The sequence below is a fragment of the Ahaetulla prasina genome, chromosome 4, assembly GCF_028640845.1.
Source record: "Ahaetulla prasina isolate Xishuangbanna chromosome 4, ASM2864084v1, whole genome shotgun sequence".
Classification (NCBI taxonomy): Eukaryota; Metazoa; Chordata; class Lepidosauria; order Squamata; family Colubridae; genus Ahaetulla; species Ahaetulla prasina.
The window spans coordinates 128,273,428-128,300,449 of record NC_080542.1 but is presented as its reverse complement, the minus strand read 5'-3'; the positions used below and the strand labels follow the sequence as shown (position 1 = coordinate 128,300,449).

General features: G+C 39.7%; 1 protein-coding gene and 1 long non-coding RNA gene across 10 annotated transcripts in view; one reads left to right on the top strand and one right to left on the bottom strand.

The window, feature by feature from the left end:
- The window catches only part of ZEB1 (zinc finger E-box binding homeobox 1), a 71,684-nt gene extending 70,480 nt beyond the window's left edge, over positions 1 to 1,204 (bottom strand). The window contains exon 1 of the mRNA XM_058184330.1: positions 1,109 to 1,204. Within this exon, the coding sequence (XP_058040313.1) occupies positions 1,109 to 1,166 (58 nt within the window). The 5' untranslated portion in view covers positions 1,167 to 1,204. The remainder of the gene's footprint in view (positions 1 to 1,108) is intronic.
- Positions 68 to 25,260, top strand: LOC131198957 (uncharacterized). 9 transcript variants are annotated; one of them, XR_009155215.1, is made up of 7 exons: positions 68 to 855; positions 1,365 to 1,467; positions 6,073 to 6,207; positions 9,800 to 9,913; positions 20,223 to 20,301; positions 21,223 to 21,280; positions 23,140 to 25,260. It is a non-coding gene; the product is annotated as an uncharacterized LOC131198957 (long non-coding RNA). The 9 variants fall into 9 exon arrangements; XR_009155213.1 differs by lacking the exon at positions 21,223 to 21,280; XR_009155212.1 differs by having other exon boundaries at positions 20,223 to 21,280.
- The last annotated feature ends 1,762 nt before the right edge of the window (positions 25,261 to 27,022 follow it).

Below are 27,022 nucleotides of genomic sequence, written 5' to 3'. Positions count from 1 at the left end.
AAGAGTGGGGGGGGGAAGCAGAAGAGGGAGGGGAGGAAAGTGAGAGCGAAGGAGGGGGGGTCCCTTTCAAGGCGATGTCAGGGGTGCGCATGTGGCGCGTTTCCCTTGCAAAGAAAAATAAAATCAAATCGATACACACTGCAGCAAGCAACAGTGCTTCCATCTCCTCCTCCTCCTCCTTCTTCGTCGGGGCCGAAACACGCCACCCTCCCGGACACCCGAGTCCCCATTACAGTCCTCCTGCCTCGATGTTTCGCTGCCCGAAGAGTTTTTGCTTAGTTAGCGCGCACTCCTTCCCAACCTTCCGCTAAAAAGTGCTCAAACCCCACCGATCCTCCCCGTCCCCTCCCAAGCACCCCAAATGTGAGGGGAAGGGGCGGTGGGGGAGGGAGGGAGCGAGAGCAAGGGGAGCGCTAAAGGGGGTTGGGTGGGTTCCCCCCCCCACAAAGCACTGCGTCTCCCCCCGACTTTCCTGGGGTGAGAGGAAGAGACGGGAGCCAGCTCCCCCTTTTCCTTCAGCAGCGCTCGCCCAGAAAAGTTTGGGGAGCGGGGCGATGCGGCCTCCCCCTTTTCGGAGCCGCCGGGACCCGCCTCAGCCCAGGTAATAAGTTTGCAAGTTCGGGGCTGCGGAGGTAGCCGAGAAGAGAAGCAGCGGCCTCGGCCGTCCCTCGTGGGAGATCGAAGCTACCCAGCCACCCCTTCAGTTCTCCCACCGGAGAGGGAAAACGGGGCGAGCGGAGCCGGCGGCCGCCGGCGAAGCAGGAGAAGGGGAGACAAGGTGGCTGCGGACGGCGAGTAACGGTCCCCGGGCAAGAGAGAGGCATCCGGGCAGCAGCAGCCGGCTGAATCGAAAAGGTACCGCTAGGCGGAGAAGCAGCAGCCTGGCAGGGAGGGAGCGCAAAGCGGGCGAGAGAGGCAAGCGGTCGGGCAGGCAGCAGGTAGCGGATCTAACGGTGCAGAGGGACCGGACTCCTAGGGACGAGCTCCCGGGCAATTACTTTCTACTTCTCCCCTTCTTCCCCCTTCCACCCCAGTTCAGCCCGATCCAGCCCGGAGCCTTGAGTGGCCCCAGCCAAGCTCGGGCCGCTGCCCGGCGAAGCTGACTGACCGTTATTGCGCCTCGGGTTCGCCTGCTTCCTGCGCTTACACCTGGGGCCATCCGCCATGATCCTCTCGCTTGTGTCTAAATGCTCCAGTCACCTCCTCCCGCCTCCCTCTGCTCTTCCCCCCCCGCCCTCAGCCCCCGCCCGGACCTGGTTTACGACACTGGGAGGTTTGGTGCGAGTGCGTCTGGGTGTGTGTGTGTGAGCGCGTGGTGCTTTTTTTTTTTTTTTTACTTTTTTACATCACCTTCCTACACCTAGTGCTCGGCCGCCGGAACCTTGTTGCCAGGGGAGACGCCAGCTTTACGGCAGCGCGTTTGAACCGGCAGGAGGGAAAAGTTTTTCTCAGCTCGCCAGTAGGCAGGTACTGTTTATTGCGGGGGGCGGGGGGAGAGGGGCGGGACACCCCCTAAGGGAGCGGGGTGGGATCGAAGGGACACAGAGGAGTTTCCTTTCACAGGAGGGATACCCAAGGGGAGGGGCGAGGAGCGGAAAGTCTCCTCAGGCGCACCAAGCCAGGCTCCGCGCGGGAATGGCCCGTGTGGAGTTGCCGCCGAGAAAGACGGACGGATGGACAGGGGAGGGGCGGGGGGAGAAGGCAGACGGCCACCCGAACTCCGTTAGCGAAGTTTTCCTTCTTTTCTCACTTTACTTTCATTTTTTTAAAAATAAAACGGAGTTCTAGCGCGTGAGGAAAAAAAAAATGCGGAAAAAAGTTAAAAGGAAGGCAAAAAAAAAGAGAAACATTCTAAAAGAGCGCTCTTGCGAACGGGCTCGATTATAACGGCACGAACTACCCTATGCCACAACTTCAGCCGTGGGGTTCATTACTCTTACCCTTCCCCCCAAAAAACACACCATACGGCCCCCTATATTAGTATAGTATACTAATTCCTATATATTAGAAAAAATGTACGGAGTGGGGTACTAAGTCCCGTTCCAAAAAGAGGCATTGAAGAAACAAAAAGAACCACATACACAACCTTTTATCTGTTTCTTTTGTTATGTTAACAACAGAGTGGAATCTGATGTTTGAAATGATAAAGGAAAGGGAAAGTAGCATTTCCTGCAGGTAAATAGAATACACTTCTCAGACACCACATGGATTCAAGTCCCTAAAAGATTATGCCATGACAAATACAGACAAAGAAATGGTTGTGGTATGTCTTTTAAAAGGCCAATGGAATTGGGAACAAATTGACATCCTTGAATAAATATAGATCATTAGAAGGGGCAACCAACATTGTATTCCACTTGCTGTACATTTGGGTGAAATTATATCCCATTTCTGAACAAACATTCCACAGTATATAACAATACTAAAGTGATTATCAATAAATAATAAAATATCAAACACCAAGAATCAGTAAAATCAAAATATAATAAAAACTGTCATTCTCACCTGTGGTGCAATTTCAGTCAGTGCCCTGGTACATACTAACATAATTTTAAAGGATTGGTCAGTTTCTTCATATATTTTCTGATAACACATACAAACTTAGAAGAAAATCTTTCTGAAGTAATGGGTTTTAATTCTAATTAATATGGATAATACAAGTAATCCTTGACTTACAACTATTCATTTAGTGATGGTTTAATGCAGAGGTTCCCAATCTTTTTCGGTTTGCGGCTCCCATAACACTTCGGATTTTTTCCGCGGCTCCCTTAATAGGTACATCCGATTTTTTTTTTAATTTTTGTCTTTTTTTCTGAATTTTTTTCTGAAAGCTGAAATCTTTTCTGTTAACTTTAAAATGTGCATATTGCCTCCTTGTAAAGAGAGATTCAACACATTCAACTTTTCAAAGATATCACATAGGTATGTGAGTTTAATCAAAAAGTCTGTTTCTACAAAGTGTTTGGCATACTCATGTTTTGCTGATGGACGCCATCTCCTTTGATGGGAGCGGCCTCTGTGGAACTTTCCCAGGCGTGGGGTCCCTGCTTGGTCTCGGAGTTTGGCCTCGCGATCCCCTTGTTCCCTCGGGTCTCCGCCTTGTGGAGGAGGTGGCTGTTCTCGCCTCCAGCCTGGCTCACCTGGGAGGAACTAACGGGTGGTTTTGCTATTTTCGCGCAGCCCTCTTTCCCGATGCCGTCGGCGTGGTGGCGCGGCCGTGTTGGGCAGCGTGTCGGGTGGTCTGGGAGGCCAGTGGCGTCGCGGGCAGACTGGAGGAGGTGGCTGTTCTCGCCTCCAGCCTGGCTCACCTGGGAGGAACTAACGGGTGGTTTTGCTATTTTCGCGCAGCCCTCTTTCCCGATGCCGTCGGCGTGGTGGCGCGGCCGTGTTGGGCAGCGTGTCGGGTGGTCTGGGAGGCCAGTGGCGTCGCGGGCAGACTGGAGGAGGTGGCTGTTCTCGCCTCCAGCCTGGCTCACCTGGGAGGAACTAACGGGTGGTTTTGCTATTTTCGCGCAGCCCTCTTTCCCGATGCCGTCGGCGTGGTGGCGCGGCCGTGTTGGGCAGCGTGTCGGGTGGTCTGGGAGGCCAGTGGCGTCGCGGGCAGACTGGAGGAGGTGGCTGTTCTCGCCTCCAGCCTGGCTCACCTGGGAGGAACTAACGGGTGGTTTTGCTATTTTCGCGCAGCCCTCTTTCCCGATGCCGTCGGCGTGGTGGCGCGGCCGTGTTGGGCAGCGTGTCGGGTGGTCTGGGAGGCCAGTGGCGTCGCGGGCAGACTGGAGGAGGTGGCTGTTCTCGCCTCCAGCCTGGCTCACCTGGGAGGAACTAACGGGTGGTTTTGCTATTTTCGCGCAGCCCTCTTTCCCGATGCCGTCGGCGTGGTGGCGCGGCCGTGTTGGGCAGCGTGTCGGGTGGTCTGGGAGGCCAGTGGCGTCGCGGGCAGACTGGAGGAGGTGGCTGTTCTCATTTAGTGATGGTTTAATGCAGAGGTTCCCAATCTTTTCGGTTTGCGGCTCCCATAACACTTGGATTTTTCCATGGCTCCTTAATAGGTACATCCGATTTTTTTTAATTTTGTCTTTTATTCTGAATATTTTTCTGAAAGCTGAAATCTTTTCTGTTAACTTTAAAATGTGCATATTGCCTCCTTGTAAAAAGAGATTCAACACATTCAACTTTTCAAAGATATCACATAGGTATGTGAGTTTAATCAAAAAGTCTGTTTCTACAAAGTGTTTGGCATACTCATGTTTTGCTGATGGACGCCATCTCCTTTGATGGGAGCGGCCTCTGTGGAACTTTCCCAGGCGTGGGGTCCCTGCTTGGTCTCGGAGTTTGGCCTCTCGCGATCCCCTTGTTCCCTCGGGTCTCCGCCTTGTGGAGGAGGTGGCTGTTCTCGCCCAGCCTGGCTCACCTGGGAGGAACTAACGGGTGGTTTTGCTATTTTCGCGCAGCCCTCTTTCCCGATGCCGCCGAGCGTGGTGGCCGCGGCCGTGTTGGGCAGCGTGTCGGGTGGTCTGGGAGGCCAGTGGCGTCGCGGGCAGACTGGAGGAGGTGCGCCGCTGTTTCGCCAGGCGGCGGGTCTGGGCGGGCGCTGTGGTTCAGGCGGGCGGGCGGGCCGGAGCTCGCGCTTCTCCTTTGGTCCGTCGTTGGCGTCTGCCGTCTTCCTGCCTGCTGTGGCCTGCCCCGGGGGTGTGGTGCGCTGCGGGGTCCCTTGGCTTTGCTCCCTTGTGGCGGTGGCGCGGCTCCTGGGAGCCCCGGCTCACAGTTTGGGAATCACTGGTTTAATGTTACAGAAGCACTGAAAAAAGTAATTTATGACTGTTTTTCACATGACAGTTACAGCATCCCCATGGTGATGTGATCAAAATTCAGATGCTTGACAACTGGTTCGTATTTATGATGGTTCCAGTATCCCAGGGTCATGTGATACCCCTTTATGACCTGACACGGTTAATGGGGAAGCCAGATTCATTTAACAACCATGTTACTAACTTAAAAACTGCAGTAATTTACTTAACAATTGTGGCAAGAAAGGTAATAAAATAGGGCAAACTTCACTTAACAACATCAACAGAAATTTTGGGTTCTGTTGTGGTAATAACTAGGACTAGTTGCAGTTGTACAAATTCTGCAACTATTATGAATATTGTAAAATATTATTACACATATTTATAATCAACTTGTTTGTCAATCAACCTCCATCCCAGAAAGTTCCTATAAATTAAAAGCATTATACATTTTATGCAAGTATACAAGTATTAAACATATCTAAATTTAAAAGAGTAAAACAATTTTAACTGTTTTTATTATTATTGTATTGTATTATTGTTATAAGCTGCCCAGAGTTGATGGGAGTGGGAATCTATAGTACATTTTAATAACAATAGTAATTTAAAATTACAATTTGATCACAGTTAAAGACATGATAAGAATTAAACAACGTATAATTCACTATAAATAGAAGAATTTTTTAAAAAGCCAACTAACAATTGTGTTGTAAATGTTGTACCTTGATGAACGTATCTTTTCTTTTATGCACACTGAGAGCATATGCACCAAGACAAATTCCTTGTGTGTCCAATCACACTTGGCCAATAAAAAATTCTATTCTATTCTATTCTATTCTATTCTATTCTATTCTATTCTATTCTATTCTATTCTAAATTGTCTAAAATTAAAGAAAGAAATGGTCAGTTTTAATCTCTTGAATTAGAAAAGTTTGCAATCGGGAAAATATACTGAAAAGAACTTTCCCTGTCAACCAGTTTTTTGATATAAACATTCTTTGGAATGGATCCCAAACTATGGATAGATTGATACAGGAAGTAGTATGTCAGATATTCTAGGTGAAAGTGGAATGGTTTGCTTTTTCAAGCTATTTTTCAAGATGAATGTTAAGATGCAAACACACACACACAAAAGGACAACTAATTTGAACCTGTATAAAGTTATTTCTCTTTTTTCTTTATTTTCAGTGACCAATATGCCAAAATAATATTGAATATGATAGTGATCTTAATGTTAAAGAAAACTATTAAATGCCTAGTAGTGAAAAATAATCTTTTTTTACAGTGAGAGTCTTTGGGCTTAAGAAAAGAAAATGGAGAACGTTTTCGGAGATTACAAAAATCTTGGAATAAAAAAAAAAGCTGGCACACTTCTGTCTAGGACATCTATTATTAGAGATTTCCCAAACACAATGTATACGTAAGTATATCTTTGCCAACAGAAACAGCCACTGTTTTCATGCTTGAATGGTACTGAAAATTATGGTTGCTAGATTACGTTGAATTTTGGAATATCCAGAAAGGCAATTGAGATCTTAAACACACTTTAAAAACTTAAATTCTAGTGAAGTAGTTTGGAATAAATTGGTATCAATTAGAATATACAAGGGTAATGAATTTCATCTATTTACAAGAATGATAATAGAGTTCTTCTGATTAAAAATCTGGGGATTAGAGTGCCATTCCTTTTTCCAGCTCTGTAATACTTTACATCTTCATTTTGTCTAATAGTTAGTTCCTGCCCCTCTACAGATTAGTGACAGCAATTTATTTTTCATGTACAGTAGAACCTCTGGTCATGACCATAATTCGTTCCATAACTTTGGTCGCAACCTAATTTGGTCATGACTCAAACCTAGTTTTGGAAACTTGGTGCTTACAAAAAAAATGGCATGGAAGGAAAAAGTGGCAGTGGGAAAAAAGTGGTGAATTTTTTGGTTGGAACCCGATTTGGTCGTGGTCAGAAGCGTTCATAATCAGAGGTTCTACTGTATTTAAAAATAGATTATACAGTAGAATAATTTGCATAGTCAATACTAATTATTACCCTACAAGAGTTTTGAAATGAACTAGAATATTGTTGGTAGCCGAATATAAAAGCTCATGTACATTTAAGTCCATGTCCTTCAATTTTTTTAAGAGAGTGTTCTTTCCCCTAGTGTTTATCGTTCCACATATTTCTGTCTTTAGTAAATCTGATTATTCATTATTTTTGCCAGACTCATAGACGATTAACCTTGATTATGTCAAGACAGCACATTTGTTTTTCAAAACAATAAATGTGCATGGTCATTTGATAATGTGAGCTCTGCATTCTTGTTTTTGGGTCAGATGTAAGAAGCAGAGTTTGTGTCACAATGACATTTTATTTATTCATTGAAATACTTTACTTGGCCATCCATCTAACTGCAACTCTAACCCTAATGCAATGATTGTAGAGAATGGGAAAGATGACCTTCATGGAAACATGCAGGAACCATTCGTAAAGCTTTTTGAGTCCTGAACATCAAGATAACATTTGAGAACAACTTAGTTCCCTAATTCTCTGAAATAGGAGGAGGAAGAGGAGGAGGTAGTGCACAATCAGATTTGCAAAAGTCTATGATTGTAGCCAATCTCAGTAAGCATGCTTTAGCGTATTGTTTAATCAAACATAGGACCCAAAGCAAATAATCATCTGTCTTTTGTCTTTTTTCTTTTTTATCTTTTTATTAATTTATAATATAAAATACAAAAGCAAATAAATATGGGAAGGAAAAGGGAAGAGAGAAGTATAAAGAAGAAGGGAAAAAGAAACAAAAGACATTGACTTCCGACTCACTTTGGGGCAGAAGAATAAGAAGTAACATCGAACCACATTTTTTTTTTAATTTTTACCTAATAGTATAAATTAGCCATTTTCTACAACAACAAATCTAATCAGTAAAATTCAAAATCAAGGTCTCATTTTTCCCCCACCTCAAACGTCCAGAAGCTGTTTCCATGGTAGAAACAAAAGGATTTGTCTTTTTTTCTTTTATCAATTTAGTCATCTCTGCTAACTCAAATCAGCTTTTGCAACCATTCATCCATTGGGGGAATCAGAGTGTCCTTCCATTTTTGTGCATAAAGTAATCTTGCTGCGTTCAACATATATAACATCAACCTTCCAATTTTTTTCCAGGTCTTTTTACATTAAACCCAAGAGAAAAGTTTCTGGCTTTATCTTTAGAATCTTCTCTATTACTTAGAACACTGAAGGATTGGAAGGGATCTGTTAGGATTGGAAGGGATCTTCTCCTAGTCCAACTCCCTGCTCAAGCAGGAGACCCTAAACCAGGGGTCTCCAACCTTGGCAACTTTAAGCCTGGAGGACTTCAACTCCCAGAATTCCCCAGCCAGCAAACCAAAGCAAAGTTGGCTGAGGAATTCTGGTAATTGAAGTCCTCCAGGCTTAAAGTTGCCAAGGTTGGAGACCCCTGCCCTAAACCATTTGTTCTATGGTTCTATCATTTGTTCTGTGCAAGGGCTTTCCTCGGTATAGCAGAAATCCTTGCTGCCCAAAGAGCCATTTCTGCCATGAGAAGGAAGCTGCAGACCACTGGCCCAGACGAGCTCACCCAGCTGTGTTTGGACTCAAGGGTGCCTTGGTGTACAAGGTCTTTTACTGTAGAATATGAATTCTACTCCAGTATTTCTTTGCTTTATCACATGTCCACCATAAATTATAAAAAGTCCCTTCTTTATATTTGCATTTCCAACATTCATTTGAAATTAGACATTCTTGACAACTTATCTGGTGTTAAATACCAATGATACATCATCTTAAAAAAAATTTCTTTTAAATTGTAATTTAATATAAATTTTAAACCTTTCGTCCACTTATTCCCCCATTGTTCAAGCTTTACATTGCATCCAAAGTTCCTTGCTCATTGAATTATACAATCCTTTACATATTTACTTTCCAAATTCAAATTCAGTAACGTTTTGTAGACTTTAGCAATAATACGTTCATCACTACCACACAATAGGATTTCCAATTCATTTTTAACAGAGTCAAACCCATAGCTCTTTTTGTCTAATTTAAATCTTTCTTTTAGTTGTAAATATGTAGACCAGTGGCAGATATGTCCTGATTCTAGCTCTTCCTTAGACTTGAGGATAGGATCACCAAAATTAAAAGTTATTATTTAACATAAGTCCATCAGTCCAGCTTTGCCACCATATCTTTGTTAAAGAAAAGCTTCCTGGGGGACACTTATCTAGTATTTTTGGTGATGACAGCAGCATAGAAGAAGTTAAAACCAAATAATATTTAAAAACACAATAATCCATATAAACAAAGTTTGGGGTCAAGAAAAATATTTGAGCAGATTACAAATTGTTAAAAGAGTAAAGACAAGAAAATAAAATAAAGTATAGATGAGAAATCAGGGTAAGAATAAAGAACAAAACACATACAATCTAAAGAGGATTTCTTTAGACCTGGGCAAAAGAACCCCAGGCTGTTCAAACATTAGTACTCTAGATTGGGAGCCATTCAAATCTTGAGGGAATTTCATTTCAGAGAAGCTACAGAGTATATAAATAACTGCTACCATTTTCACATAACTATTCTCATAAATGCTCCATAAGGAAAAAAGTTATAATAAAATATTTATATGGTTTTTCCCAATGTAAAATTTTAAAAATTTGATTGACATAAGCATTTTTATGTAAACTTTCTGATCAGCATAATTGTTTATCTCTTGAGGAGTTAATCTGAATCTCAGATTATAAAAAGATAGTTGAACTTTGTTTTGCATACTGGAAATACAGTACAAATTTACCAAATTGCTCTTAAAATGCAATCTGACTGCAATTTCATTATATATCTGCTTCACATAGTATTTATATTCTTTATCTCTTTATGTAATATTTATTATATATTGACAAACTAAATTGGGTTTGGCAATCTCATATGTAACTAGCAACTTGGTCATTAAGTAAAGCAATTACTAAGTGACTCTTACGATTGTGCTTACTATCTTCAGCTTTCCTTGGCTTTATAGACCTACAGAGATTGTACAGTACATGCGAGGACTGATTACAAAGTTACTTTTTCATCACCATCATAAGTGTGAAGAATCACTAAAGGAAAACTACAGGTATGTTAGACATACACACACACACACACACACACACACACACACACACACACACACTGATATGTAAAATATTTTATTTACTTCAGAAGAACCTAGTTCCTAAAAACCTCATTTATAATATATATGTGTTTAATTTTCTTTAGATAATTTAAAAAAATATTATTTTGGAACAGATGTTATATGTTGTTTACCTAAATGGATAAACTGCTGACTGGTGTAATTGTTGAGAGATGTATAAGACATGTAGAGCACGCTATTATCACTTTCTCCTCTTATACAGATGCTGTAGCTAGCCTTAGACATTTTAAATACAATGAAATATTAAGTCTGTAATTTTTTTTAAAAAAGTATAGGATTATGGTTAAATTTGACTTCAAATTTGAAAAATTTCTACTAAAAGTTCTACCATGTCAAATGCAGCCATATGCTTATACTCTGAACACAAGTTTACTAAACTTATTCCCAAGTGAATGAATAGAGAATTTCAATGCAAGTTATAGAACTAGCTTTCTCAACTTTTCATGCCATCAGATGTGTTAAGTGTGTGATTTCCCAGAATTCCCAGTCAACAGTCATGGCTCCTGACAAAATAGTAATAGCAAACTATTGGAAAACTTCTACAGTGGACATTATCTAAAGGTTACACTTCACAGTTGAAAAATAATAGAATAGCTTTATCATTCAAAGCCCTTGAATAATATTTGCTGCTTTTAAAATATACTATATCCTGGTTGAAAGTCAATTTGGTATAGTGGTTGAAATATCAGGCTACAAACCAGGGATTGTGAGTTCTGGTCCTGCCTTGGGCACAAAGTCAACTGAATGATTTTGGGCCTGTCACTTTTTCTTAGCCTAGGACACTGATAGTGAACCTTTTAGACACCAAGTGCCCAAACTGCGCACGCCCAAACTGAAAAGTGCACATGCATGCATGTACATGCACATGCATGGACATGTGCAGATGTGTACATGCACGGACCTCACATGTTCATGCATGAACATGTGTGCATGCGCAGCAGGGACCCAAAAGACCAGCTGGCCGGCAGGAGGTGGGGCATCCCAACACGGGTAGCGTGGCAAGAGATAAGATCTTTTTCTTTTGTGAGCTTCTGTTTCGTCGTTTGCAGGGAAACAGAAGCTCACCAAAGAAATGCCACGGAGATCTGACCTGGGGCGATGGCGTGCATGCCAGCAGAGAGGGCTCTGCATGCCATAGGTTCCCCATCATGGACCTAGGAAGAAGACAATGGAAAACCACTTCTGAAAAGCTTTTTCCAACTTTGCCTCTGAGAATCAGACATGATTGAACAAAAGAAAAAAATACTATACATGAAGCGATTTGTTCACTTGAATAAAAGACTACGTTAGCCTTTTGACTAAGACTTTTGAAAAATTACAAGTACCATTTGGGAGTACTTGTTTATAATGCAAACTAAATTAATCCCATCTGTGGTATACTACAGGTAAAATATTTTTGCCATTGTAAGAATACATATAAAATGATATTGTGTGAGATTACAGAACAGTCCTAGGTAGATTTGTTAAAATGGTAAGGCTAATATATGTATAATACTTGAAACTGCATCTTAAAAATAATCTGGTAATAATATAAATATAGCATGTAGAGATGACATAAATACTACAAATTATGGCAACACAATTAAAACCCACAATTTTTGGATTAGACAAGACTGCAAAATATTCCTCATTATATTATAGGATAGCTGCTGTAAGCATTGCCAAAGAGTTTTTTTGTGGGCTGTGCAGTACTTTAAACATGCATAGGCAACCCATGAGGCACCTGTCAGCATCTTCTTAAATCATATGCATCTTTTCTGGAGAGCAATAGCTGCGAAGGGTAACCATGTAATCTCAAGCAAAGGCTCTACTGGTTTAAGTAGTTGTCAAAAGGTGCTACACGATCCCCCCATATGCTCTGAATCACTATACTGCTCCTGAATCAGTTCTGTCTGTATGATCTTACACTGTCATCTCTTCTATTTGGCAACTGAATTGATTTATTTTTGGCTCAGCTGCAATAGAGTACAGAAAAACTAGTCTGAAACTCGTGACTTCCCTGTTTGGAATAACTTTTGCTTCTCTATGACTTCCACCTCCTGAGCTAAAGTGAATTAAGAGCCTCATAGTTTCTTATGATTCAAGAAACTTTCTTTTTTGCATCTGATCAGAGAAATGCACATAACATTAAGTGAGGATATGAAAGTGCAAGTAATTTATTTCCTTTTTTCATGTTGAAGGGAGTTAAGGTATTTCTTTTTTTTTTAATTCTAGGACCAATGGCAGCTTAGACATGGCAATGATTTCATGATAGTCTGTATTTCCTGTTCTCTATATTTCAAAATCGGGAGAAGTGAAGATGATTATGGATGATTTTCAAATTGCTTTTGGTAAACTTGGGGATGATATAATTGCAACTTGAAAGTGCTCTGCCTCTTTTCAAGGAAATTTTGAAGTTGGAAAAGCCATTCTAGATCTTTACAGCCATGCCTACTATTCCCACCTTGTCTCTTTACATGTTATCCTAGAAAAAGCTAGAGGTCAATCTGTCTATCCCATGTTTTTACAAGTTAATAGAGCTGATGTAAATGAAATCTGATGCTCATCTTGTGCATTAGCTGGATTACACTCAAATGCATTTTCCAAAATGTGCTTTACAACTTAAGCAGGCTCTGGGCTTTAATATACACAACTGCAATGAACACAAATATATGTGTAGGAATATTCTTTGTGAAAAGCAATACATGTGAAATAAAATGTAAATTACATTGGCCCAAATGTAAAATTAATGCCTTGGGCATACCTGCACTTATATTATTGGAATTGTTTAATGTTTTAATATATAGTTTAAATAGATCCCTAAAGATAGATAAATCATGAATTAGTGCATTAGTGTTTTACACTTATTTATTTATATCCCACCTTTATTATTTTTATAAGTAACTCAAGATAATAAACATACCTAATACTTCCTATTATCCCCATAACAGCTATCCTGTCAGGTGAGTTGTGCTGAGAGAATGTGTACATGGTAATTTAAAGGAGCAATGCAAACAAAAAAGAAACATATACTTTCATGGAACATACTTACCAATAAATAGGGCTTGGTCAACTTTAGATTATCTCTTCTACTTAGTAAATGGCTCAGGAATAGTAGATGATGTGGAATTTTGAAGCTAATTAAGAAATTTATGTATGAGGCTATCAAATTTATGTATGAGGCTCTTCAATAGCAGGGAATTAATATAATAAACATTTGGTCTTATCCTGATCAGGCACTTACCCAGATAATTAGTTAATAGAACTAAGTGAGAAAAGAACTATTACAATATTATTTTGTATGTTAAATATAACTTTCCTTTGGCAACAACAGCGGCCTTAGTTTTCTTTGTTCAGCCTATTGAATTCAGCGCAAAATTGAAATTTAACTTTATAGGCATCAGAAGAGTATGGAATCTTAGTTGTATTTTAATAAATATATATGTCTGTGCATGTATGTAAAATTAATATTTTAATGAAAATAATGAAAAATGAATGAAGAAAAAAAATGTTTGAAATATTTCCTATCTATTGTTTGTTTCCTCCCCTTCATTTTTTAAAGACTTAAATAGAGAAACATTTCCTTACCCCATGAATTCTATTTGTTTGGGTTACATTGTGTGGTAAATGAACAACATTCACAAATGTCATTCTGAAACTAAATCGTTTAATATATAACATAATTTTAAGTACTATCCTAGACTTTAGTTATAGCAGTTTTATTCTACCCAAAAGTGGTAAAAGAGGAAGTAAATAGGTTTTACTGTTGTGAGTCTCCTTTTTTGATATAAAATTATCCTGATCTATCCATCTATCTACCTACCTACCTACCTACCTACCTACCTACCTATCTATCTATCTATCTATCTATCTATCTATCTATCCATCCATCCATCCATCCATCCATCCATCCATCCATCCATCCATCCATCCACATATACACACATAAAACACATATTAAGTTGCAGCGAAGTAGTATAGATAATGAGGTAGATAAGTATATTTGAAGGTGGGGTCAGAAAAACTGGAGTAGAAATATAGATTTATAAAAGTTGATAGATTTTATTTTACAGTGTATTTTTAGAGTAATATTTAGCAACATTCTCTGAAATATGGTCAGATTGATCTGATAACAGAACTTAAGATAGGAGTTAGAGCAACCAAATTTTAGCTAGAAATAGAGAGAGCATCTCTTGCTAAATCAACATATTATGAGCAGCTCCTCCACTGCAGGGACATTATCTCTACTTACAGATTTTTTAAAAAATTAATTACATTTTACTTGTCATATATATATGGCAATACATCTTATAGTCAAGTGATTTTGGATGGCATAAAGCAAAGTTAAAAACAAAATGTAGCATTAGCATTTAGACTTTTTTTAAATTTGCATTTATATCCCGCCCTTCTCCGAAGACTCAGGGCGGCTTACACTATGTTAGCAATAGTCTTCATCCTATTTGTATATTTATATACAAAGTCAGCTTATTGCCCCCAACAATCTGGGTCCTCATTTTACCTACCTTATAAAGGATGGAAGGCTGAGTCAACCTTGGGCCTGGTGGGACTAGAACCTGCAGTAATTGCAAGCAGTTGTGTTAATAACAGACTGTCTTAACAGTCTGAGCCACAAGAGGCCCTTATCCCAAAGATGCTTTTTTTCAACAGGCAACTGGACTTTCTGGTTTTTTCTTTGATGAGTTTCACTTTGATGAGTCCAAGAAGCTTCTTGGATGAGAAGTGAAATGTTTTCAAAGAAAAACCAGAAAATCCAGTTGCCTCTCGAAAAAGCATGGTTTGGGACAGCCATGACCTGGATGACTGAGAATCTCCATAGACACCATAGACCACTTCACAGTGCTTTACAGCCCTCTCTAAGCCATTTACAAAGTCAGCAACAATTGTCCCCAACAATCTTGGTCTTCATTTTACCCAGGATGGAAGGCTGAGTTGGCCTCGAGCCGGTCAGAATCAAACTGCCAAACTGCAGTCAGCCGGCAGTCAGCAGAAGTAGCCTGTAGTACTGCATTCTAACCACTGCCCACCATGGCTCAGTACTAGGGTACAAAGTGTACAAGTATTTTAATCGTTATTAAAATCTTTAAAATTATAAAATGCCCATTTTCAATGTTATAACAGCTGCATATACCCCTGCAGTCATATGATTGCATTTTGAACATTTAGTAACTGGATCTTTTATGGCCATTTGTGGTGTCTTGCGGTCACATGACCATGATTTCTGACTTTTTTGCCAGTTTTCAGTGTGTACAGGTGAAACTCGAAAAATCAGAATATCGTGCAAAAGTTCATTTATTTCAGTAATGCAACTTAAAAGGTGAAACTAATATATGAGATAGACTCATTACATGCAAAGCGAGATAGTTCAAGCCTTGATTTGTCATAATTTTGATGATTATGGCTTACAGCTCATGAAAACATCAAATTCACAATCTCAGAAAATTAGAATATTACATGAAATCAATAAAACAAGGATTGTACATAGAACAATATTGGACCTCTGAAAAGTATAAGCATGCATATGTACTCAGTGCTTGGTTTGGGCCCCTTTTGCATCAATTATTGCCTCAATGCGGTGTGCATGGATGCTATCAGCCTGTGGCATTGCTGAGGTGAAGACCAGGATGCTTCAATAGCGGCCTTCAGCTCTTCTGCATTGTTCAGTCTCATGTCTCTCATCTTTCTCTTGGCAATGCCCCATAGATTCTCTATGGGGTTCAGGTCAGGCGAGTTTGCTGGCCAATCAAGCACAGTAATCCCATGGGCATTGAACCAGGTTTTGGTACTTTTGGCAGTGTGGGCAGGTACCAAGTCCTGCTGGAAAATGAAGTCAGCATCCCCATAAAGCTCGTCTGCGGAAGGAAGCATGAAGTGTTCCAAAATCTCCTCGTAGACAGCTGTGTTGACCCTGGACTTAATGAAGCACAGTGGACCAACACCAGCAGATGACATGGCTCCCCAAATCAACACAGACTGTGGAAACTTCACATTGGACTTCAAGCATCTTGCAGTGTGTGCCTCTCCAATCTTCCTCCAGACTCTGGGTCCTTGGTTTCCAAAAGTTGCTCTCATCAGAAAAGAGGACTTTGGACCACTGAGCAACAGACCAGTTCTTTTTTTCTTTAGCCCACGTAAGACACTTCTGACGTTGTTTGTTGTTCAGGAGCGGCTTGAAGCCCATGTTCAGGATCCGTCTGTGTGTGGTGGCTCTTGATGCACTGACTCCAGCCTCAGTCCACTCCTTGTGAAAGTCCCCAACATTTTTGACTGGCCTTTTCCTGACAATCCTCTCCAGGCTGCGGTCATTCCTGCTGCTTGTGCACCTTTTTCTTCCACACTTTTCCCTTCCACATAACTTTCCATTAATGTGCTTTGATACAGCACTTTGGGAACATCCAACTTTTTTTTAATTTACATTTATATCCCACCCTTCTCCGAAGACTCAGGGTGGCTTACACTATGTTAGCAATAGTCTTCATTCTATTTGTATATTTATATACAAAATCAACTTATTGCCCCCAACAATCTGGGTCCTGAGTCAACCTTGGGCCTGGTGGGAACAGAACTGCAATAATTGCAGGCAGCTGCTGTTAATAACAGACTGCTGCTGTTAATAACAGCATTAGCAGCCTGAGCCACTCAAGGACCCAGAAGTAATTGCAACTTCTTTTGCAATTACCTGTTGAGGCTTTCCCTCCTTATGGAGGTGTCAATGATGGTTTTCTGCACAACTGTCAGGTCAGCAGTCTTTCCCATGATTGTGATTCCTACTGAACCAGACTAGGAGACCATTTAAAGGCTCAGGAACCCTTTGCAGGTGTTATGGCTTAATTAGCTGGTTAGGGTGGGACACTTTGAGCCTAGAATATTGAACCTTTTCCCAATATTCTAATTTTCTGAGATTATGAATTTGGGGTTTTCATGAGCTGTAAGCCCTAATCATCAAAATTATGACAAAGCAAGGTGTGAACCATCTCACTTTGCATGTAATGAGTCTATCTCATATATTAGTTTCACCTTTAAAGTTGCATTACTGAAATAAATGAACTTTTGCACGATATTCTAATTTTTCGAGTTTCACCTATACTTCCAGTTTCTGGCACAAAACAAATAGCTCATAGAGAAAATTGATTCATTTAACTATTTCCACAAAAAAATGTCCAAAAAGTCAGGTCACATGATGTGCACACATACACAACACACACACACACACACACACACACATACACAGAGGGAATTGGTATCTCCCATCAGTAACAGGTGTTGGGAAGTGTTGAGTCTAGCCAGACCTAACACCCTTTTACATTTTGGTTGAGATACCTTGCTGACTGAAATGGGTGAGAAGAGCGAAGAGCTTCTTCAAACAAGGTTTGAATCAATTTGTGGAAGTCATGAGAATCAATAGCTATTAGTCTTGACAACAAGGTGACTGCCTCTGAAGAGCATTTCCAAGGAGACTAATGGACTTCCTTGTGCCATTAGTTGGCCACTGCAAATATAGACTAGTGGAATAGATGGGCCAGGATCCAATCCAGTAGGACTCTTATGTGTTGATCTCATGTGGCACTCGTTTCTAGGCAAGGCATGTTGTATTAGTTGCAAAGTTGTGTCCGACCCATCACAACCCCATGGACAACGTTCCTCCAGGCCTGTTAGTTGAGAGCAACTAATGAGTATTCATAGCCCATCGGGGAGAGTGCAGCCCTCAAAAAGCTGACGATTTGTAATTTCTTGTAAAATAACTGACTTCAAAAAGAATTAGCTTTCCACCAGGATTAGAGGAGCCAGACTGGAAAGAATAGTAACTTAATCCAGTAGGAAAAAAATGTATCCAATAATATATGCCTGTTTTAGGTAAACTGACTTCATGACACATCACCATGTTAGAGATGCAGAAGGGTGCTTGATAGATTGTCCTTAGACATTGGGATTGTACCCTTTCAAGCAGGGGGAATGATCTAGCTTAACTCTGTTTGATCTTCTGGGGGTAGGCAGAGATAATGGAAAGAGGCAATCCTTTAGCTCTTTTGCCACAAATTGTTTCATAGATGATAATCAGCACCTTAAATTTCTGGTAACCAATATATCTCATATAGCAGATAGGTTACATGGGTGTACTAAAGTGTGGCCATTACAACTTGTGTCACTGCATTCTGAGTGTTCTTTAGGTTTTGCATTTCCATACAGATTTTATTGCAATTACATTGCAATTATCATCACTCAAGATGGCTAAGATATGAGTGATTTAAAGAGATAGTCCTGAAATGAGAACAATTGGTGCATTAAATAAATCTGTGCAAAGCCGCCTTATTTACAGTTGCTTCTTTAGAAAGAAGCTGTAATCAAGAAAGACTGCACCCGACTGCCAAAAATACTGCATGGGTAAGTGCCATCCCATAAAAACCAGAGATGGAGAACCATGAATGCATAGTGACTTGTTCTAGCCAGGACTGAATTTAAGCCTGCTCTTCTCCATTTAGATTCAAAACAGTGTCCAAGCACAGGGACAGACTTTGGCATCAGTACGTGGTTGACAGTGTCTTGTGAGACACTCTTCAAACTGTGGTTTTTGATATGGGCTTCTCGTTTGCTAACACTGGCAAAAGCTGAGCGTAAAGATAACCCCTCTCAAGTCCTGCAGACAGTCCAGGATATCTTAATCAATGACACTGAAAGCAAGAAGAACCAGGACAATTTCATGAGCCATATCCTGATTCTGCAAAGGACAGAAATATAAATAAGTATAAACAAGATTCTTCGTATACTGCAACCTGGCATGAAACAGTACTAAAGGGGCCCAGATGATTTGCTTCTTCTGAGCTCTGCTGGAGCTGTCAATAAATGTATCCTAAAGTAGAAGGTTGAAAACTAGATAAACATTGCCCAGAATTGTTGGGTTGAGCAAAGATTTCACAAACAGAGGGTGAACTACCACTTCCTTCGAGAAAGGCAGACCCATCTCCGTTCACAGATGAATTTACTTTGAGTGAAGTGAAAATCCACCAGATGGATTTTCTACAGTTCACCTATAGATACATGAATCTAATGAGCAAGTAACTAACTTATATAAGGAGCCTGTCCATTTTCTCAGGAGTTAGAGGATCAAACATTTATCAGGTAACAGCACATGATCCAGCTGATCCAACAGTGCCTGTTCTAATTCAAAGGTGATCTAAATAAATTGATTCATCGGATTTATTTTATTTTTTAATTTAACAAATTACGTGGCTGCTCATTTCAATCAATGTGATTTTGAGCAGTGTACAATTAATAAAAAAATATCAAAGCTATTAAAAACTTTAAATAAAATAAAGATTCCTAAAGTATTATTCATAGTAGCCCTGTAAATATTCTTGCAACCTATCTCTCCCCAGCTTGGGAATGGATCACTTTAAACAGGGCTGTTAACTATTTGTGTATGTGATAAGAGTGGATGAAAAGCTATCTTTAGCTGTTCTTATTGCCACAATATAATCCTTGACATGGACTCTTACCTGTGCTTGGTTGAATTGGCTATTTGTATTTCTCCAATGGTGTATTTTTGTTGTTTCATCTTCTGAAGTGCCATGAAAAATCAGAATCCTGCATGGGATCAAAGAACAAAAGAGGCTGCATAGGGGGAATTTGATTATGCACTCATTCAAGGCAGGGATTGCTGTCAAGTGTTTACCAAACCCCAAGAAAAACCTCAAACTCTTTCTGAAATCAATTCAAATTCACTAGGTGCTACAGTAGATTGATCAAATAGGACCGAACTGCTGGGGGTGGAGGGAGTACAAAGACAGCGTCAACAAGCCAAAAAGCAACCAGAGAGTGACTTTATCATGACTAACGAATAGTGGTAATATCCTCTGCATTTAGTTCATATTTCAGCTTCCCTGAGATTAAAAAAAACAGATCTAAAACAGATCTGATGCCATATATTATATTGGACCTTCAATAATCTGGATCAGATCCATTCCTGATGTTGAGAGTAAAGAATATTACTTCAATGGAGATACAGAGTTGTTTTCCCGATCTGGTCTCATTAGTGGAGCTGACACTTGACATGATGGTTGTGATCTTTTGAGCCCCACTATGCTTTACACCATATCAGGGCAACTTTAACTCTCCCAGAACTACCAGTTTTGGAGACTTCACTACCAGCTACATGATAGAATTGGTTAACTTATACATAGATCAGCTACTCTTTAGAGCCCAACTTTAACCGTATCGTCTCACATCTGGTTTTCAGGAACCTGCTCAGGCTTCCCAGATGACAACTGTCAACACATTCTCTGGTCCTGAAATTTTAGATGATGAACAGAATCCAGGTATGCATCTATGGATGAGTCTCAGTAACACGTGCCAAGTTGACTGTCTCATCCATAATAAGATCATGGATCTTTGTCTTGCTACAAAGCAACATGTCATTTGACAACACCAGCTGGAGATAAAGGCCACTGAGGATCTGCTGACTTTGCAGCAGGGATGAGACTGGGAACGAGAAAGTAGAATTGGTATCAAATACTTCATGCTGTGTGTGGTCTGCTCCCAGATTCCTACCACTTTTCCCTATTCTAAAAATACAAGTGCCAAAAATATCTTGAAGAACATTTTAAATTGTATATATACAATGTGATCCATACATACCTACTAAGTTATCCCCATTTAGTTCAGTGAAAAGTAATCTGTGGGAGTCCATGGAGGATTGCAACTAGGGAAATAGCAGAGCAAGTATAAAGATCCAGCCCCCCCCCCCCTTGCAGGGTTTTCTTCTTCTTTCCCTTCTATTTTAATTGAATGAGAGAGGAAATGATCTGGTTCATGATGTTAAACCACAGTTGATGATGACCAGTCTAAACCAAACAAATCCCGTACAGCGTAGTACCGGGTGTGAACTTGGTAATAAACAATTTGAGTTTCAGGCTGACTTAAATCAGAAAGACCATCCGGAAGGTTATAGGAGAAATAGAATGGTTTTGAATCTAGGATTGTTCCAGCCATCCTCTTTACCCTCACTGTACCCTGTTTCAGCATTTACTTATGGCAAGAACACTATCATGTTGCTTCTGTGTCTGTAGAATTTATGTTGGAATCCTGGAGCCGTGGGAATGCAGATTGTTCAGCTCTGAAATAAGGGTTTGCCTATAAAAAAATCATGCCAGAAGAAAATAATGAGTCTTTAATGTATCATAGTTTAGGAATGAAAATAATGTTTCCCTTCCAGCCTTCTTGGTTTTATTTTTCCACAGTGCAAAAGAGCATCTGATGTCCCATACCTCAGAGTAAGCCTTCTCATGGATTAAAACGGTATATTATAATAAATACCTCAATACTTCTGACACAAATTATTTTCCAAATAGGTTTCCTGATGCATAACAAATGTTTTTGTTTTTTTGTTTGCTATGATTGCTATTTCCTTATTATTAAACATTAATTTGTTGAGAATGGCTGTTTTCTTCCATATGGCGTATTTTATTGCCTTCGGTAGTATATGTGCTGTTTTAAGTTTGCTCTTATACACTTTATGCTTTTTCTGAATATTTTGTTCTTGTTCATTTTGTGTTCATTTGGAGATTTTTCTCTTAGTAACAGTCTCTATACAGCTGGCTCACTCCGTTCTGTAACCCTTTAACAAGATTTCTCTAATTATTTTAGCAAACAGGATTCTTTTTCATGTTTATAGTTTTATTGTAACCACATGTCACTGAAGATGTCATTCATCTGTTCTAGTCAATTTGTCTCTTCTGTTTTACATTGCAAAAGTATTTTGGATTTTCAGAGCATCAAATGTACTTTTAGGAAGTACTTCTTAGAAGATAGCAATCCACTTTCATACAGAAATGGAATGGAATGGAATGGAACAGAACAGAACAGAATAGAGCAGAACAGAACTTTCAATATTTTTTTTTTTGAGCCATCAGTTTTGAACTGTATAGCAGTGTAGCTCTAAAGACTGTGATTAAGTGCAAACCCTTGCTTATATAGATTCCTCTGTACCATCTCATTCCCATTCCCACTGTCATCCTATATAAACATGGGTGGTATATCTTTAACCAATACAGTAAAATAATCATTTTTTTCAAGTAGCAAGAACAATGAAAAGAATGGCGAAATGTGTACATCATGCATCCTTTGGCTTATTTGACTTTGGGTTACTGTATTGTGGTACTGTACTGTATTGTGGTACCCTAGCCACTAAGGTTTACAAATCATGAGTTTTGATCGTATGGTTTATTCAGTAGATCATGGTTAACTGTGGTATGGCATATTGTGAGAGCTCAGTTAAATTAAAAACTCTTCTCATTACTATTATTCATTCCTTGTTTATGACTATTAAATTGAATTGCCTAGGAAAAGTTCCAAGGATAGAAATTACTAGATGCCCAATTCAGGAAATTGGCTTGAAAATGCTCACTTCTGAAGTAATATTGCATGCTTTTTAAAGAGTCCATGTATATTATTACTTCTTTGTATTTTTTTAAATATAAATGTTTTATCTCCAAGGTCTGAATGCAACAATAAAATTGAGAAACTTATCTGAATCAGTGGGTGAAATGTTAGTAATATACAGGTAATCCTTGATTTACAATCATTCGTTTAGCGACTGTTCAAAATAACAATGGCCTAAATTCTTTCACTTTCAACTGTTTTAAATGCCAGTTGCCAGGAGTTGAAATTTTGATCATATGACACCTCCCCCCACAGTCACATGATCAAAATTCAGGCACTTAGCCAATGGCATATATTTACAAAGATTGCAGCATCCCAGGGTCATATAATCTTGATTTCTGCTTCTGAGAGGAAAGTCAATGGGGAAGCTATATTTGCTTAATCATGTGATTCACTTAATAACCATGGCAAAAGTCATATGATCAGATACCATTAATTTAACAACTACCTTACTTAGCAATTGAAATTCTGATCCCAATTGTCATCAGTCAAGGACTACCTATAGAACAGCTTTTAATTGATAACCTTTTTTTTTCTTTTTACTTTGTCATCCTGTGACAACAGGGTATTCAATTACTGCTGGGGAAATCTAACAGTAATTTACTACTATTTCATTCAGCATTTTCAAACGAAACAATTCAATATTTCTGAAATGAGGAACAACTGTTTCACTTTCTTAGAAAGAAACTGTTCATTTTGTTTTATTTATCAAACAGATTTCTAATCTGTCTTTTTGCCACAACTGGGATCAAAAGAAGCATGTTCCTTTGGTCAAGACTATGAGAAGAATCACTTGTTTTTTCTCAGCTAACAAAGCAATCAGATCAGAACATCAGCAGCTAATTCACCTCTGAAGTGACTAGATGACTAGAATAAAAAACGAATTGCTACTTTGTAAGGTAGGCTACTGTATGTAATCCTATATATGTTTACATATTAAAAGTTCAGTTGGGTTTACTTCCATGTAAATATGCACAGGATGGGAACTGACTTTTCATCTTCTCATTAGGTTCAAGTTAAGGATTTTTGAAATAAATATTGCTAAAGCCTTCAAGCATTTGGTTCCATCTTGCACCAGATTCCGTTGCAGTGGCAAAACTATTGACTGAAGTGAATTACTGAAAGCTTGTTCTGTGTTCAAACACTGTAAATTAATTATATATTGTTCTTTTAAAGGCAGCCTAGCTTACAGGCTTCCTCACCCTCTTTAAACTTGGAGAAGCTTTGTGTGGGCATATTTTAGGAATCTTGTCTAAGGGCCATGTTCTATTTATCAGGTATAGGCTGTCTGAATCCCTCTGAATGCTTTAGATCCGTGATGGCGAACCTATGGCACACCTATGCCACATTTGGAACCATATCTGTAGGCACATGAGCCATTGTCCTAGCTCAGCTCCAGCACACATGTGCACGCCAGCCAGCTGATTTTCAGCTGGCCCAGACCATGCCAGCCCTCCCCTCCCAGGAATCTCCACGCGGCCTGTTTTGGATGCCAGGTAAGCACCGGGCTCTCGCGGAAGGAGTGAGTTTTTGGCCTCTAGAGGGCCTTGGGGGAGGTGGGGAAAGGCCATTTTCGCCCTCCTCATGCTCCAGGAAAGCTTCTGGAGCCTGGGGAGGGTGAAGACAGGCCTACCGGAAGTCTGGAAATGGGCCGTTTCCGGCCTCTGGAGGTTTCAGGGAGGCCTGCGAGGCCCAAAATGGGTCATGTGCATATGTGCAAGGGAGCGTGGGGAGGGTCACGCATGCATGCGTGGGGGGGGGCCTGGAGGAGGCATTGAGTTATTGGTGTGGGCACACACACGCACAACCCCCCCCCCGCTCTCCACGCTTTTGGCATGTGATGGCAAAAAGGTTAGCCATCACTGCTTTAGATGATAATCTCTATAAGATCTAATTAATGTGGGCAGGGATGCACACGTCTGCTGTGGGGCTACCAAATTTGAGCTTCAATTTTCTCCATCTTTTTCCTGCCATCTAGGAGAGGTTTTTAATTTAATTTTTATATATGAATATCTGTAGGAAGGGTTATATTACATTATGGTGATATTTCATTTGATTGAGATCTGAAATGGGTTAAGACTATTTAAATGATGAGCAAGCTTACTTGGGATACTACACTGAGTTTCAGTTTAGTAAGATAGATTATTCATCTAGCATGAATATAAAGAAAAAACCCAACACTCAGACGAATTGCTGTTTCTCAAAAAAGAATAATCTGGTTGTTTGTTTTTCTTCCAACAGTTGGAGAATTAGAAAATATTGAGCAAAATATCTTTTCTTTTCTCCCCAATTTTCACAAAGTCTGAAAATTCACACATAGACTAAATTTTGTTCTAATTTTTCAAATTAATGTGTTGCTTCTCAATAGTATGTGTACATGTCTCTCTCTGTTATAATGAATCCTCCATGGTAGACATACCATGAAGAAGCCGTGAAAATATTTACAGATCCCTCACATCCTGGACATAAAATGTTTCAACTCCTACCATCAAAATGACGCTACAGAGCATTGCACACCAGAACAACTAGACACAAGAACAGTTTTTTCCCGAAGGCCATCACTCTGCTAAACAAATAATTCCCTCAACACTGTCAAACTATTTACTAAATCTGCACTACTATTAATCTTCTCATCGTTTTCATCACCAATCTCTTTCCACTTATGACTGTATGACTGTAACTTTTTGTTGCTATCATTAAGGTTTAAATTGCAACCTCTGACCATCATTTGTGTTGTAAATATTGTACCTTTGATGTATTTTTTTCTTTTTTCTTTTTATTTTATGTACATTGACAAATGTACCAAAACAAATTCCTTGTGTGTCCAATCACACTTGGCCAATAAATTCGATTCGATTCGATTCGATTCTTCTGTGATGCAGTTTCTCGAACTGTTTGTCAAATTGCCAGCCCTGCATTGGAAGCTGTCAGGGCTCTTTCTCAACAGTAGTGGCAGTGGCTCAAGTCATAACCCAGGACAGGGCTGACTGTCTGTCAGTGAATCACTATGGTTAGGAGGTGAGTCACTTTGTGAAAACTTAGTCATTAATTCTATATTTAAAAATATATAGATTAAAAATTAAGTTTTTAATTTTTAAGTTTTCCCCAACAGCTGTCTTTAAGATGAGGCTCACAAATAACCCAAGTATTTATCACCGGGGGAATAAGCAGAAAACTGATAGGAACATCGTTTCTGTTCTGTTCTACATGTGCTTTTTCTATTACAGCAACTGACTTTTTTTCTCATACAAGTAGTCATCGATTTACAACTATTTTGTTTCCATTTGAAGTTACAGCAGCACTTGAAAAAGTGACCTACAACTGTTCCTCACACTTATGACAGTTACAGCATCCCCATGATCAAAATTTGAGTGCTTGGTGAATATAGAATGCATTTATGACGGTTGCAGCATCCTGGAGATGTGTGATTGCTATTTGCAACCTTCCCTGCTGGCTTCCAGCCAGCAAAGACAATGGGGGAAGCCAAACTTGCTTACCCATATGATTCACTTAACTGTGGTGATTTATTTAACAACTATGAGAAAAAAGGGGTAAAATTGAGTGTGATTTACTTAACAACCTCCTTGCTTGGTCACCAAAATTCTGGTATCAGTTGTGGTTGTAACTCAAGAACTATCTATCTCTAGGGAAATCCATGCATTTGCCTGAATGCCGCTAGTGATCACTTAATTAATAAATATAACACCGTTTATTTGGAACATTGGAATGTCTAGTGGTAGCACTTTTGGGATTTATGTTTGTCAGAGGTATCCTGTGCTTTTAAAGGTGATAGAAATGAGTAGAGAGTATTCCAGTATTCCAGGAATAGCATTATTGCATTAAGTCATTATAGTGTGTCATTCATTTGGAAAGTGATGTTCCACGGGTTATGCAGGCACCACTTTGGGAAATGAAAATAATAGCCGCCAACCAGGAGCCACTGAGAAGTAGCATACTACTGTCAGCACTGTCAAAGGGGCTTAGGTGAGAGAAAGGTATAGTCTATTCAGCTGACTGCTTTCACAACAATTTTTGGGACAACCATAATGTCAGTGCTAGTTTCTAAAACAGCAGCACCAATAGAGGAATAAAAATGTTATTTTAAAAAGTTTGTATCCAAGTACAGGAATCTCTGGAGAAGAGGCTCTAAGAACAGGAAATAGATACTGCTTTTCAGTAAACATCTCTTGGAGACAACTCTTGGCAAGACCAGTTTGTTCTAAATTAAACTTGCTATAAAATCTTATATGCTTCTTTCCATTTCTTTATACCAGGATTTATTGATCCACAACTGCATAGTATAATGGAAATTATAGTGTATTGAGCAAAAACAAGATCGTATGAAAGGAAAACCTTAACAAAGCAAAAATGAAAATTAGGATGCTAGTGCTTATCCATGATTGCTTAGAACTATTGGACCAGGTAACTTCCAGTAGGAAAAACAAATACTTTCAGTGGGAGGTAAATGAATTCTTTGTAGCTTTGTCTGCATGAAAAACAGGATAACTTGAAAATGTATGATGGTTATGGTACTGTTAGGTATTCTATTAAAATAAATAAGTACAACTGTGTTATTAACTTAACAATTACAGTAAATCA